Source organism: Orcinus orca, chromosome 16 (assembly GCF_937001465.1).
Source record: "Orcinus orca chromosome 16, mOrcOrc1.1, whole genome shotgun sequence".
In the NCBI taxonomy this organism is placed as follows: domain Eukaryota; kingdom Metazoa; phylum Chordata; class Mammalia; order Artiodactyla; family Delphinidae; genus Orcinus; species Orcinus orca.
Window position 1 is genome coordinate 13229114 of NC_064574.1, and position 15401 is coordinate 13244514.

General features: G+C 51.0%; 1 protein-coding gene across 1 annotated transcript in view; it reads left to right on the forward strand.

The window, feature by feature from the left end:
• Positions 1-3740: 3740 nt before the first annotated feature.
• PREX1 (phosphatidylinositol-3,4,5-trisphosphate dependent Rac exchange factor 1) overlaps positions 3741-15401 on the forward strand; it is a 201649-nt gene continuing 189988 nt past the window's right edge. The window contains exon 1 of the mRNA XM_012537823.3: positions 3741-4081. Coding sequence (XP_012393277.1) covers positions 3869-4081 — 213 coding nt within the window. The 5' untranslated portion in view covers positions 3741-3868. The remainder of the gene's footprint in view (positions 4082-15401) is intronic.

Genomic DNA, 15401 nt, shown 5'->3' on the forward strand with positions numbered 1-15401 from the left:
TGTCCCCTGCATTGGCAGGTAGATTCTTAACAACTGCGCCACCAGGGAAGTCCCTGTTTGCTTGTTAATTGATTTTTTTTTGAATGTTGATTTGGTTATTGTTTTTCTCCTCCTGCTCTGGATTGGACGCACCAGGAGGGCAGGAACCTTACCTGCTGTGGTCACCGCTGTATCCCAGCCTGGCACATAGTAGGCCTTCAATAAACACCCATTGAATGAATGACAGAAGGAACTTGCTGTCTTTAATTCATCACTGTCTGCTCCCCCTGCTGGAATGATGTCAGCTCCAGGAGGGCCTGAACGGTGTTAATCTTGTTCACGTCTGCAGTCCCGGAACCTCACCCCCTGCCCGGCACATAGTAGGTGCTTGTGGTAGACGCTTCTCTCTTAACAACAGAAGCCCAAGTTGTTCAGGCAGCCATGTCCCAGGAGATGGAGCAGGACTATTCTAAGTTGCTGGTGCCAACCCTGCTCTTGGTCAGGGAGTATTTAAAGGCGGGAATGTGACCCAGTCTGCCTGTGAAGTGTAAGGGAGAATCTGCTTGCTGCGGGCTTTGGGGAAAGTTTTCTCCCTCTGATAAGAGAGAGGCACAGGGGAGCACCCCCTTTACCCTCTTCTCTCCTGCTTTGGAGCTGTGTTAGCAGGTGACATGGCCAGTGCAGCAGCCACCTTGTGTCTCTGAGGCCCCAAACTTTGGGAGAAAAGCCACCATGATGAAGATAGCAGGGTCACAGGTGCCTTGATCCTTGAGGATGTCACCAAGTGCTCAACCAGCCTGAGGAGCCAGCCTCCTCTGGACCTCTTGTTAAGTAAATGACGTCCTATGGTTTAACCCATCAGTAGCCCGTTTTTCTCCTCCTTGCAGCCAAATGCATCCCAATGGATTCAGCACTCAGTCCACACGTTGACTAAATAAACGCCTTCACTTCCAGAGCGCTATCTGCTCTAAGCACTTCCCATGTACTAACTCAGGCATCTTCGCAACAACCTCATGACATTGGTACAGTTACTATCCTCAGTTCACAAGTGATGAAAACGAGAGCTTAAGTAATTTATTAAAAGTTGTATTATCTGGGCTTCCCTGGTGGTGCAGTGGTTGGGAGTCCGCCTGCCGATGCAGGGGACGCGGGTTCGTGCCCCGGTCCGGGAAGATCCCACATGCCGCGGAGCGGCTGGGCCCATGAGCCATGGCCGCTGAGACTGTGCGTCCAGAGCCTGTGCTCCGCAACGGGAGAGGCCACAACAGTGTGAGGCCCGCGTACCACAAAAAAAAAAAAAAAAAAAAAGTAAGTTGTATTAGCTTTCACTAGGGATGGGATGGTGGGGGAGAAATATCCCAGAGGAATCTGAGGGAGTAAAAGAATGTAGAAGAGATGGGGTGGGCCAGAGGTGGGCTCCATGCATGGAAACGCGGAAACATTAGGCTGGTCTTTTTGGCAGGGTGGGTCAATTCTTGGGTGAAGCATGGGATCTGTGTGTGTGTGTGTGTGTGTAATTAATATCTCTGAAGTTGAAGCTAATCTTTCTTGGTCACGGCTGGGAAGGGGACTAACAGTTGTTGAAAGCCTAATATGTGCTGGCTATCTGTGTCAGGTACTTTGTATCAGTGGTTCTCAACTGGGGGTGATTCTGTCCCTCTGGGGATGTTTGGCAATGTCGAGACACTTTTGGTTGCCACATCTGGGGAGGGGGTGCTACTGGTATCTAGTGGGTACAGTATGACTCTAAATGTCCTACAACGCATAGGATGGTCCCTCACAACTAAGAATTATCTGGCCCCAAATGTCAATATTCTGAGGTTGAGAAACACTGCTTTACATACATTTTTCTCTTACAAAGATTCCCATTTTACAGAACAGGCAACAGGCTCAGAGAGGTGAAGTGTTTTGACCAAGGTCACCCCAGCCAGTTAGATTTGGAACTGGGAAACAAATGCAAGCCAGTTTCATCCCACAGTCAGGATGCTCCCGCTATGCTCTCCCCTTGTGGTAGATAGGATTAATTTAAGGACAAGGCAACTGAGGGTCAGAGATTTGCTGTGACCAGTTGAAGGTCACAGAGCAGAGTTGCTCCAGAGCCCTCTTCCCGAGAACCTCGGGAGCCAATTACCTTTCAGACACAATTGATTCCACTACCCAAACCTGGCAGGCTCATCTACCTCACACCCTTGACTACCTGTCCAGGGGAACTTCAGTCACCCAAGGCCCAGATCAAATGTCATCTTGTCCAAGATCACAAAGCAACAGAGTTCTGAGAGGGCAGAAGACACCCCACTCTCTCCTTGTGTCCTTATGCACTTGCAGTATTTACCCAGAGGCCATTGGGAGAGTGATCCTGGGTGTTCGGAACAGCCTAAAGGATGATTACAGTCTACGGGGGGATATTACATGAGTCAGCCAATCCACTGCAGAGACACAATCTCTGGCCCTTGAACAGGGGCAGGTTAGGAACTGTGTGGACAGTATGGAAAGTGGGGCTGGGCTAAGAGGGCTGTTCATACATGCAATATTAATAATAAACATTTATAGAGAAATTTCTAGGTGCCGGGCACTGTTCCAAGTACCCCTATGGATTAACACATAACCCCGTAGGACCCCATTAGCTAGGTACCATGATTATTCCCACTGTAATGATGACACTGAGGCTCTTGAGGTAAGGATATCAGGGCAAGGTCGCCCGAGGAAACTAGCAAGTGCGGGAGCTGGGATTTTAACCTGAACAGGTCCCAGAGGGATCTTCCCTTCACATCGTCTAGTGCGGCAGGTGAAGACACTTGTCTAGCAGTTTGCTGATTATCAAGGTCACACAGAGCAGCCTAGACTAGAAGCCGGGTTTCCAAAGGCCTTATGGGGGCTGGGGGTGTATGGAAGGAGGCACGGGCAGAGCAGCTGCCGCTTGATTAGTGACTGGAGAGCAAATAATTTCCTCTGAGAAAGGTTGGAAAGGGCAGACTCATCTCATGGGAGGCATAGAAGTTATAAAGAAAGAGAAAAAGAGGAGAAGGAAGGAAAGAAAAAGGAAGGGGAAAGAGAAAAGAGGGGGTAAGAGAGAGAACGAGAGAGCCGTGCGTCTTCCTTCCCAAGGTCGTGGCAGCGCCCGAGGGCACCCAAAGGCCTGGGTGTCCCAAAGGCAGGGGCTGGGGTCACCGCTTTCTTCCCGGGGCCGGCGGGGGCGCGCGTGGTGGGGAGGGCTTTCTCCTGCGCGGCTCCGCTGCCAGCTTTTCCAACAGGGTGTTGACTCAGCCCGAGCGGCGGCGGCCGGCGACCGGACCTGCGTGTTTGTGCTGCGCGCGGTGGGTGTCGCGTGTGTCGGGGTGGGAGTGGCGTAGCCCGCGGCGGACGGGGGGGCGCCACGCGTTCGGGCGCGGAGTTGGTGCATTGGCCGCGGCGGGCGCGCTGCTTCGGACTCTCGGGGCTCTGCGGGGCCCCTCGTGGAAGATTTTCGCCCAAGAGCCCCGGGCGCCCAGCTCAGGCCGAGCCGAGCTTCCGACGTACCAGCCCAGTGCCGCGGCGCGTCTCCAAGGGGCCCAGTGCGCGCACGGAGCGCCTCTGCGGCCCGAGCACGGCGTGGCACTTGGCAGACGCTCCCTTGGCGGCGGGGGAGGCGGCGGCCTGGCCAGCCGTCTGGGAGCCCCGAGGGCCGGCCTCCTCCCGCCCCTCGTCCTGCCTCCGCTCGCTGCCTCCGCCCCCGGCGCGGGCCGCCCGCCCCCAGTCCCGCCTGCTCGCCCGCCACGCCATGCGCCGGGCCCGCTGCTGAGCCCGGCCCGCTGGCGCGCCCCGTCCGGGATGGAGTGCCTGGACGCCTGAGTCGCCGCTCGGCGCGACCTCCGCGCGGGGGAAGGAGCCGGTGCCGCGCGGCCGCGCTAGGATGGAGGTGCCCGGCGGCAGCGATCCCAGCGGCGACGGGGCTGGGGACGGTGCCTACCTGGACCCCCGGGCACCCGGCGCCGCTGCGCCCATCTCCGGCCAGTGCGCGGCCGCCCGGGAGTCGGAGCGCCAGCTGCGCCTCCGCCTCTGCGTCCTCAACGAGATCTTGGGCACCGAGAGGGACTATGTGGGCACCTTGCGCTTCTTGCAGTCGGTGAGTGTAGCCCGGGGAGCGCGGGGACAGCCTCCGCTCCAGCCGCCAGCCCCGCTGCGCGGGGTGGTCCCCACAACCTGTGGCCACGGCCCCCGGGCGGCGCGAGAATCGCCTCAGACGTGGGGAGGGCGGCCTCCTCCAGAGCTGGGCTGTCGCCTCCCTGGCCGGCCCCGACCCGGGGTCTCCCTCACTCCGTTTCTCCCTACGGCACGCTGTCCTTTTGTCTTTTTCTTTCCCCTTCTCCGCCTTTCAAATAGTTTTAAAATTAGTTACATCCGTGAGGCAGGGTCTCTGGGAGCCAGGCGCCGGGAGCTTGGGCTTGCGTTTTTTTTCCCGGGGATTTCTTCGCCACCTAGTGCATCACAGACTACTCATCTAGGACGGACCCTAGAAATCCTAGAGCCCAGAGTCCCTAAGCGCCCAGTAGAGTAGGATAAAACCCAAAGCCCGGAGTAGGGACAGAAGTCGACAAAACCCCGGGGTAGGACCCCTCTTTCCCACGCACACGCTTTTGCTGGAGCTTGGGGACAGTGGGTTTCGAACTCACGACTCCGAGGTTCAGTCCCATCCTCCCCATCCCCAATTCCAAGTTGCAAAACCACAGCGTCAGATGCTGTAAAATAATTGAGCACTTATTATGTGCCAGGCGCTTACATTTGTCATGAGAAGGTTGAACCTTCACAAGTGGCCCATGAAGTAGGGACGAATATTTCCCTCATTTTTTAGATGGGAGAGTTTAGCTCCAGAGAGGTTGAGTAACTTGCCCAGAATCAAACAACTGGTTACTTGGGGATACCGGATTTTGAACCAGGGCAGTCTGAGCTAGTGCTCCAAACCCCTATTCTCGGCTGCATTTTTTTTTTCTTCTTCTTCTTCTTCTTCTTTTTTTTTTTCTCTGTGAGAGGGAGGAAGGGGCCACTTCCCTACTCTCCTAGGAAGTGAGAAAAGTGGCTAGGGGGTGGGAGTGGGGTGAGCCTTGCTGGAAATTAGGAGACTCCGAGGGCTTTAATCTCCAAACCTCCTACTGGGACCTCATTTACTCCCTTCTCTGCTCTAGGAAGTCTTTTAATCCTGGTTCAGGAAGGGCTGGTTGGGGGGGTGGGGCGGGGGCGGTTGGTGTTTCCTTCAGAAACCCCAGAGCCAGGCTCTACAGCTCCCAGTCTCCGGGGAAAGAGGGAGACTCTGGCATCCTCTGGGGTCCCCCGTGGCTTGGGGGTGCAGCTGAGGCTGTGTGAGGTCCGAGTTTTAACTCAAGGAGGACAGAGCCCTTCTCTCTGTGAAAAGAGGTGTGCGTGTTGAGGGGTGGATGGGCGGGGAGGAGAGTTGTGCAGAGGCATTGAAAACCATTTGGCTAAAGGACCCTTCTAGAAAGGCCTGTGAGAATGAGGCAGGGTTGGCCTTTCTTTCCCATCCCTCCCTCTCTCACAGTTAAAAAAAAAGAAAAGAAAAGAAAAGAATCTGCTCAGTTTGAATTAAAGATGTAGACAGCCCTGGTATCTCTGAGCAACGTCAGATTCTAGGGGACTCCTCATTTCTCCTTCTAGCCACTCCCTGCTTCTCAGTCTGGAAGGGAAAGAGGAAAGACAAGCCGATTTTTATATTAATAGGAAAGAAAATATACGTCTTCCTCCCACGTCCTTGCTCTGGACGGTGTGGTGCCTTTCAGAACAGATAGAGATGGCATTTGGGTTCACTGTGGTTTTAAATTGTCCATGTGTAGAGTCTGAGGAAGCTGGAATGATGGAAATTGATTGGAATCAACCATCCTTATTAAAGAAACAGAAAAAAAAAAGATTTCTCTACTTCCATAGTATCTCCTTGACACTTTGAATTTGCTGAGCTCATCAGTTTTTTGTTTTTTGTTTTTTTTGTATTGACCTGTCAGTTTTGAGATGAGCTGGTTCCGACTTGGACATCTTGGATCAGTCGTGCACATGTCCTGGCCTCAGTTTCCCCACTTGTCAAATGAGGGAAGGGGAATCCAGGCTTTCTTTCTGCCATGTCCTTTTGGGTGTCCCCAAGCTGGTGCCAGAAACAGACTGGTTGTGTAACCCGACTAGCGGTATCTCGTTTGTGAGCTGTAGGAGACCTCTCTTGTTTGGCTCCATCAGAAACGGTCCCTAAACGACGCAAGATCTTTCAGTTTTGAAAACCCAGGGCTTAGAGCTTCACGAACTGCTAATTACCAAGGTTTTCCATGGCAGCGAGGCTGGCAACTTGCAGGTTGTGATTCTCTCCTGTCTTCCCACTCTCTCCTCCCAGCCTTTATACTTACTGAGGGCTTGTTCCCACTCGGAAGAATGCTGGGTAATCCCTCCCTGCTTTTAATTCCATGTGGCAGAGGCAGGTCTCGAAGGGTTGCCTTGGCCTCCTTGTGTCCCTTGTTTTAAGGTCCTGTCGCCAGTAGAAATGAAGTCTTTGGGGTAGACTGAGCATTGTGCGAAATGCAGAAAAGCCAGTTCTAAGTTCCTGCCCTCGAGGAGGGCCAGGTTCTAGTCAAAGGTGGCGAAATGGGTGTTTACAGAAATCCAAGTATGAGGCTGGGCTGGAGCCAGACTGCTTGGGGTCGGGTCCTTGGGCTATGTGACCTTAGGCAAGTGGCTTGACCTTTCTGAACCTCACTTTCCTCATCTGTGAAATGGAGAATGATAATAGATCTTATAGGGTTTTTAAGAGGATAAGTGAGTTATATAAATATATATAAAGCACTTAGAACAGTGCCTAGCAGGTAGTAAGGCATTTCTAAATATTAGTTATTATCATTAATTGTTATATGATAATTAAATATTACAGATGATTATTATTAAATATTAAAGATGATTAAGATGATAGGATTCTAGCATCTAGCAAGCAGGAGTAGTCAGGGAGGGCTGCTTGGAGGAAGTGAGATGTGAGTCAGCACTGAAAGGAGGACAGGAACTCTGAGTGAATTTCCTTTTGACCATCTACACTCCGGAACCAGTGGTTTTGTTTGGTTCCGGGCCTGGGGCTCTCTGGTTCCTCTAGAATCTCCCCATCATTGCCCACCTCCTTCAGGAACTGGATTGCACCTCCTCCCCTGTCTCCGATGGGGACTGATGACTTTGGTGCCGTATTTTGTGTGTTTATTGAAGAGTCATGGAAAGGCAAGGACAGCCCTCTTGTATGGATGCTGGATCTCTCTTGGGGGACCCCATAGAGATTGTGGGAGAAAATGCCCCGGGTTTTGGCTGAAACTTGGATCTCAACATCTAGAAGCCCCGGCTGTGTTGGGTGCACTGTGTGTACTCTTGGGCAGTGTTAATAATGATAATAATAATGACAGTCATTACTGTGTAGGAGCTGACACTGATTCATCATTTACCCTTCTATCAACTCATTTGATCTTTCCAACACCCCTATGAAGGAAGTGCTGTCCTTATCCCCATTGGCAGATGAGGAAACTGAGGCATAGATAGTTTAAGTGAGCTGCCCTGGGTCATGTAGACAGCTGCCCACCCCAGAACTCATGTTCCTAGCCACTTCGCAGACTACCTCTGGCTTATAAAGGGCTTGACACCTGCCTTATTAGGGTGGCAAAACTGGGATTCGAATCCAGGTCTCTGTGACAATTACCCTCTGCCTATGCTTCCTCTGGTTACTTCCCCTCTGTGACTCCTGTTCTCTCTTCCGCACAACGGGCAGAACTTAGAAGAATGGAAACGTCAGGCTGCTGGGTTCCTCCTTTGCACTCTGTGTCTGTTCATGGCGTGAGGGTTGAATGTGGGGCTCTGGAGCCAGGCTGTTGGTGTTCAAATCCTGGCTTTACTCCGCACCGCCTGGGCAGGTCACCAGCCTACTCTGTGCCTCAGTTTCCCCATCTGTACAATGGGCATAGTACAGCACCTGCTGCATCATAGGGGTGTTGTTGAATCCTCAATGAGCCTGAGGTTAACGCTCTTAGCACTGTACCAGGCACCAGTAGGTGCCCAGAATGCTCTGGTGGCTTTTGGGGGGATGTGCAGCAACGGGGGGCAGTTGAGGTTGTCTCTTTGGGGCTCAAAGTCTTCCCCCTTAAAGAAAGGCCGGGTGAGCCTTGAACCCACTTGCCTCTTGGTTGGATTGGTTTGGGGTCTCTGCCTGCAAGCGGGGTGGGGGGTCTGTCGTCAGGGTAGGTGCCAGTGGGTCCCCTGATGGACGTGTCATCCAGCCTGGGCGGATGAGCTGAGAGACTCCTGCGTGCGGAGTGAGTGGTCAGCAGCCCCCCCTGAAGGGCTCCCGTTGGCTGAGGACAGAGACCTGTCACTCTCAGGCAGCCAGAGGGTCTGCCTGAGCTGGCTGGGCCAGGGTCCCTGAGGATCAGGGGGTGTGGGCAGAAGGCTCCCAGAATATCTTCTGTGGTTCTGCTTTTTGGGGTTAGGAGACGAAAGCTTTTCTTTTCATTGGAGCTCTGCTTGCCGAAACAAGAAACTGTGTGGTTTTGTGTTGTCACTATTTTTTTTTTTTTTAAGATTTTTGTAGTCCTAGTCTGACACTAGGGAGCAGTGCTGGGGAGTGGGGACGGGGGGGTACGTTTTAAATTCCACGGTCACTGAAACAGAATGACCTAACCAGTGATGTGGGGGTTTTTCACAAGCTTGTGTTGTGCAAAGTAGGATGCTAAGAAGTTCTGCCTTGGGAAAAACACTAACCATAACATGATGTACGTTGTGTGTATAACATTACAGGAGTTTGGAGAGAAAGATGAAAAGACGTGTATCTTGTGAAGAAAGGCAAGCAGAAAGATGAAAAAGGAAAAAATGTTCTAAGAAAGGCTGTTTGTAATGCCCTTTGCACGTAAAATTATGCATATGTATGAGAATATATTTTTTACAAATCGCCGATGGAAGTAATTGCATTTTCAGCATGATTATTAGATGAATGTACAGCAATAGTAATAATAATTTTGCTAACATTTATGTAGTGCTAGATGTTTGTAAGCCCCATATAAAGCATTCTCTGTGTATCAGCTCAAAAGTTCCAGGTATTATTGTGCTTACCATTTTACAAATGAAACAAAGGCACAGAGAGGCCAAGTCAGTTTCCCAAGGTCACACAGCCTGACCCAGCTGGGATTCAAACCCAGGTAGTCTGGCTGCATAGCCCCCATTCTTTACCACTACCCTTAACTGCCCCAACATGGTGCTGTGTTCATGACCCAAATTACTGTCTTTGTGAGGCCTCTGGGCTGCCCAGGTGGGCAAGAATTAAGCCAAAAGGTCCAAATTATCTGAGCTTCAGGATGCTAGAGGGCCAGGACCAGGCCACTTTGTATTGGCCTGAACATTTTCAGGAAGCAAGTGAAAATTTTGTGCTGATAAAAACCTAAGCATCAGTAAGAGTTAGGTGAGGCCCATCTTTTGTGTATTGCAAACAGAGCTACGTATAGGTAAAGCCATAAAGAAATTAGACAGTTTTTCTCAGCGTGTACGTGTATAGGGAGCACCTGCTGTATATTCCGGGCAGTGTTTTAGGCCACAAAGATGCAGCCGTCAACAGGGCAAACGTGGTCCTTGTCCTTATGAGAAAGATGACTCGGGGATGCTAGAACTCGTGCATTGAATGAGAGTGCTCTTCAGATAAGCATCCCGGACATCCATTCACTATTATTTTGGTGTTTGCTCTTGTGACCATTTCTCTGTCACTTTAAGAAGAGATGGATGGGGTTGGTGTCCCTGGCTTCTGGAGGCTTCAAGGGGCATCTCTTTCTTAGAGAGTATCCCTCCTTTATCAAGCCAGTGAGCAGAAGAGCTGTTGGGCTTGGGGCCACACCCTCAGATTAAGAAACCCACATCCTTTCTGCTTTACAGCGTTCCTCTCTTAAAGCTTTTGCAAGAGTTGAGTCTTTGAAGTAAGCCATGCCTTGCTGCAGAACTTTACTTCCCAGATTTTTGTGATTTCTCTTCTTTTTTCCAATAGACACAGGTTCTCTGGCTGGAACCCTAGTGAGAGGTGGGCAACCAGAGTATCGTGTCCCACTGGCTTTGTTTCGCAGGCACCAGGTGAGGTCAGAGCTGGTTCTTGCCCCAGAATTTAGGAGACGTAGAACTTGCGAGCAAGCCGGGGGTGGAGGGTCTGAGACCCCCCTGGAGGGACCCCCTGCAGCAGTTGCGGCCCCAAGGGGGAGGTGAGCCCTGGTGAAGGGTGGTGACTCTGCAGCTGGTCAGGGTTCCAACCTGAGAGTTCTGGGGAGAGAGGGCTTGGGGGCCTTCTCTGGGGATTTGTGTTTTAGCCTGGATTCAACGTCCTCCTTAAACAGGTTCATCTACAGGGGGCATTTCCAGCCCTAGTACCTGGTCTGGGGTGAATCCCTCCATCTTCCAACCTTCGGCACTATTGACATATTGGGCGGGATTATTCTTTGTTGTGGGGTTGTCCTGTGCATTGCGGGATGTTTAACAGCAGCCTTGGCTTCTACCCACTAGATGCCAGTAGCATCCCCTTCCCCCAGTTGGGACAATCAGAAATGTCTCTAAACGTTGCCACATGTCCCCTGGGGACAAAATAGCTCCGGGCTGGGAATCACTGGCTAAAACCTCCTTTGACCACCAGCTCTGCTTTCAGACCATTTTAGGGCATTTACAGGCCTACATAGCCATGTATAGCATTGATGTGTATGTGTAAATGTGTGTGTGTTTACATAAATGGCATGGTACGGTTTGTTCTTTTCACTCCCCAGTGTGTCTTGGGTTCGTGGTTAAGAGCACAGACTCTACAGACAAATGGCCTGGGTTTGAAACCCAGCCCTGTGACCTTGGACAAGTCCTTTTGCCTCTATGAGCCCTGGTTTCCCCATCTGTAAGATGGTCGTAGCCCTCCTAGGGTGGCTGCAAGGATTGAGTGTAGTCTTCCATGCACCTGGCACAGCTGAGTGCTGAGCAGGGTCAGCCTCCCTGAAGTACTTGCCACAGAAGGAAGCCCTGAGGAAGGAGGGAAGCCCTCCAGCCTTCCAGCCGAGTGTGGAGTTTTGGGTTTATTTTTATTTTCTCGGCTCCTGGAGGACCAGAAGAGGATCTGCCTGCCCGCCCCTCTTTTGTCTTGTGGTCAGACACACAATCTGTGTTTACCCGCCTGGTTCCTTCCCCAGGGTGGAGCTGACAGCCGATCCCTTGTTTCTGGGCCAGGAGAGGTGAGGCTATTTCAGGCTGGCGGGACTAGGGCCACGTAGAGGCAGGTGGCCAGTTGCCACGGAGATCTGAGGTCTTTCCTCCCCTCGCTGGAGAGGGTGGGTGGCTTCTGCAAGGGGCTACTCCCAGGAGGGGTGAGGCCAGGGTCAGAGCGGGGCGTGGGCAGTCAGTGCTTTCATTCACAGATTCACTTGTTCATTCACTAAATGGACGTTAAGCACCTACTAAGTGCCAGACACTGGGCTAGGTGTTGGCATGTGGCCAGTACAAGATGGAAAAGGTTCTTGCTCTCATAGAATCTTCGGACCGTACAAAAAAGAGGTCACTTGGGAGAGTGACAAGAGGTGTAATAATGATAAACTAATCCACTGAGGCCCTGCTGTGTGCCAGGTGCTATGTGAATTATCTCCTTGAACCCTTGCAACAACCCTCTGAAGTAGAGACCATCATTATACCTATTTTGCAGGTGGGGAAACTAAGGCCCAGAGAGGTTGAGTGACCTGCTCAAGTCCACACAGTTTGAGAGTGGGTGCACCAAGGAGGAAATAAAATGGGGATATGTTGGTGACACGTGGCATCTATTGAGATGGGGTGGTCAAGGGAGGCCTCTCTGAAGAGGTGGCATCTGAGCTGAGTCCTGTGGCAGAGAAGGAACCAGCTGTGGAAAGAGTCGAGAGAAGTGTGTTCCAGGTAGAGGGAATGGCATGTGCCAAGGCCCTGAGGCAGGACCGTGTTTGGCTTGTTTGAGGAATAGCAAGAGGCCAGGGTGACTGGAGGGGAGGGGAGGTTGGCATGGGCAGCGGGGGCCTGGTGGCATGGGCCTCACACACATGGTGAGCAGTTTGGGTTTGAGTCTTAGTGGGCTGAGGAGCCCCTGGGGGGTGAGATGGCTTCCTGCTTCCCGGGAGGGAGGGGGCACCCCTTGTTTTCTGTTCAAGAAACTGATTTGTATGATTAAAAACTGTTAGGTGGCACCTTGGACTCCACCCTCCACTCACAGCTGTCATAACAGCACTTTATCTGGTATCAGCTCTCACCCCTGCCCTTGGGGGGAAAAAAAAAAGTCTTTTTCAGACCCACTTCACAGATGAGGAAAACTGAGGCACAGAGGGTAACTTGCCCTGGGACACACCATCTGGAACTGGCCATCGCCTCCTCTGCTCTCACCCTTGCCTCCCACGGTCTGTTCACCATACACAGCCTGAGGTCTGTTCACCATACACAGCCTGAGGAGTCCAGTTAGCACTTAAGTTAGGTCATGCCGCTGCACCACTCAAAGCCCTCCTGTGGCTGCCACCGCCCTCAGAGTAAAAGCCACGTCCTTAGAGTGGCCTGGAAGGTCCTGCATGTTCTGCCCCTGTCACTTCTCCCATCCCTCTCCTAGTCATCTTTTTTTCTCATACAGTTTTTTTTCTTTAATTGAGATGTGATTCACACATGGTAAATTTTACCCCCTAAAGCGTACAATTCTGTGGTTTGGGGTGTATTCACAAGTTGTGCAATCATCACCGCCATCTAATTCCAGAATCTCCTGTTGCTCTCATTCCCTCCCTCACTTCCCTCCAGCCACATTGGCCCTTTCTCAGATGCACCTGGCATGCTCCTGCTTCAGGGTCTTCTCACTTGTTCTTTCTGGAATGCTCTTCCTCCAGTATCCCTGTGGCTCACTCCTTCAGGCCTCTGCTCAAACGTCATGGTCTCCATGAGGTCTTTTCTGACCAACCCCCACTTCTAATTTGAAATTGTACTCCACCCTCACTCACCACTTCCTGTCTCCTTTTCAATTTTAATTTATTTAAATTAAATAAAATTTTAATTTTATTCTCTCTCTGGTTTTTAATTTATTCTCTCTCTCCAGCACCAAGAACAATGCCTAGCACATAGTAGGTCCTCATTAAATATTTGTTGAATGAAGGAAAAAAAAGCCTCTCTTCTGTATACATGTTTATATATTTTTTTAAATAATGTGATTATCTTGATTTATATAACTGCTAAATTTTTTTTGTGTGTGTGTGTGTCACGTGGGCCTCTCACTGCTGTGGCCTCTCCCGTTGCGGAGCACAGGCTCCACACGCGCAGGCTCAGTGGCCATGGCTCACGGGCCCAGCCACTCCACGACATGTGGGATCTTCCCGGACTGGGGCACGAACCCGTGTCCCCTCCATCGGCAGGCAGACTCTCAACCACCTCGCCACCAGGGAAGCCCCCTAAATATTTCTGTGTGGACTTTTGGGGCCCAGGGTCTGGCCCAGACTGTCTGGGTCTGAATTGTGTCTCTGCCCCTCAGTGGTTGTGTGGCCCTAGGCAAGGATCTTCCCCTCTCTGGGCCTCAGTTTCCTCATTTGTAAATGGGTTGGGACACTTTGCTCAGTGTCTGGGACATGGCCAGGCTCCAGTCAATGGTGGTCGTTCTTTCATTAAAATTATTATTATGTTTTAAATTCTCAGTATTTCCCTATTTTTTGTACAAGGACAGTTACAGGGCCTCATCTTGAAAAAAGTGCCTCAGATCATTCCTGGGGCTTGAAATAAGCAACTGAATTCATTTTGACCAAGTGACCCCTTGCCCCGGACTCCTGGTCTCTGTACTCTGAAGGCAGTTGGGAACAAGGGCATCTCTGGAATGACTGGCATTTGGAGCTAGAAGAGAATAGCCATCTCCTTCCCTAAGGACCCCACTTAAGGATAGAAAAAAAATGGTCAACTTCTCAAAAATGCGTTAAGGCCCCCCAGCACCCCACTCTGAGATCCCTCCACAGACTTGAGTAGACATGGAATAAACCATTCCCTACTTCCTGGGTGAGGCTGTTACACATCCTGCTTCCTTTGCATTCTCACAGTTGTGCAGATGAAGAAAGTGAGGCCCAGAAATGTGAGGCCCCTTGCCCAGGATCACAAGAGAGGACGTATCCGTTATCTGTTGCTGTGTAACAAATTACTCCACAGTTAGTAGTTTGAAGCAGCCCTATTGATAATCACCTTGCAGTTTCTGTGGTCAGAATTCCGGGCATGATGTAATTGGGTTTCCTGCTGCAGGTCTCACGAGGCTGCAGTCATGGTATTGGCCAGGGCTGTGGTCTTGTCTGAGTCTTGGGGGCCTCTGCTTAGGTTCTTGGTCGAATTTACTTTCTTGTGGCTGTAGGACTGAAGTCCCCATTTTCCTGCAGGCTATTTGCTTGTGATGACTCTCACCTCCTAGAGGCTGCCCTCAGGTCCTTGTCATGTGCCCTCTTAAACATGGCCCCTTCCCATAACCTAATCACAGGAATGAACTCAGCTGCATGGTCCCACCTATTCAAAAGGAGAACAGATCCTCCAGGGCATGTACACAAGGGGGCAGGACACCTGGGGGCCATCTCAGGCTTCTGCTTACCACCATGGTAGGTGGTGGATTTGAACTCAGATTGATCCAAAGTTCATGTTCTTGACCACTGTATGTTGTTTTTTCCCTCTCTGGCCCTGTCCAGGATGGACCCTGAGTGAGGTGGATTGATTGGTTGGTGGAGTCATTGGGTTCATTTTGAGCGAGATGGCTTAAGTGGGATGCCACTTCCCTCCCTGGCAGGACCTGGTCTCTCTAACACAGACCCCTGGTATGTCTTGAAGTGATTTGCTGATTGGGTTGTTGAGGATGAGCCCGGATCATCTGCTCCCCTAGGTCCCCTCCCCCCTCCTAGTGGGGGTTTAGGCTCAGACCTGGCCATGGGGCAGGTGCCTGATGGCTCCCTCCTTTAGGAGACATTTGTGTCATATGTTGTCACCCTAAGGGTGGGATAGGGATTGCGGCAGCCATGCTGGTTGGTATTAATTTCTAAATATTGGGGCTTTTTCAGATAACTTATTATTTAGTGATTTTTAATTTAATTCTGTTGTGCTCAGAGGATATGCTCTGCGGATTTCCAGCCCTTTGAAATGCTGGTTTATGACCCAGCATACGTCTGCCTTAGTGACCATTCCCTGTGCACTGGAAAAGAATGTGTGTAGGCAGACCTCAGAGATATTGCGGGTTTGGTTCTAGACCACCGTAATAAAGTGAATATCGCAATTCGGGGAATCACACTAAATTTTTGGTTTCCCAGTGCATATAAAACTATGTTTACACTATACTGTAGTCTATTAAGTGTGCAATAACATTATGTCTAAAAAAAACAATGTACATACCTTAATTAAAAAATAGTTTATTGCTAAAAATGCCA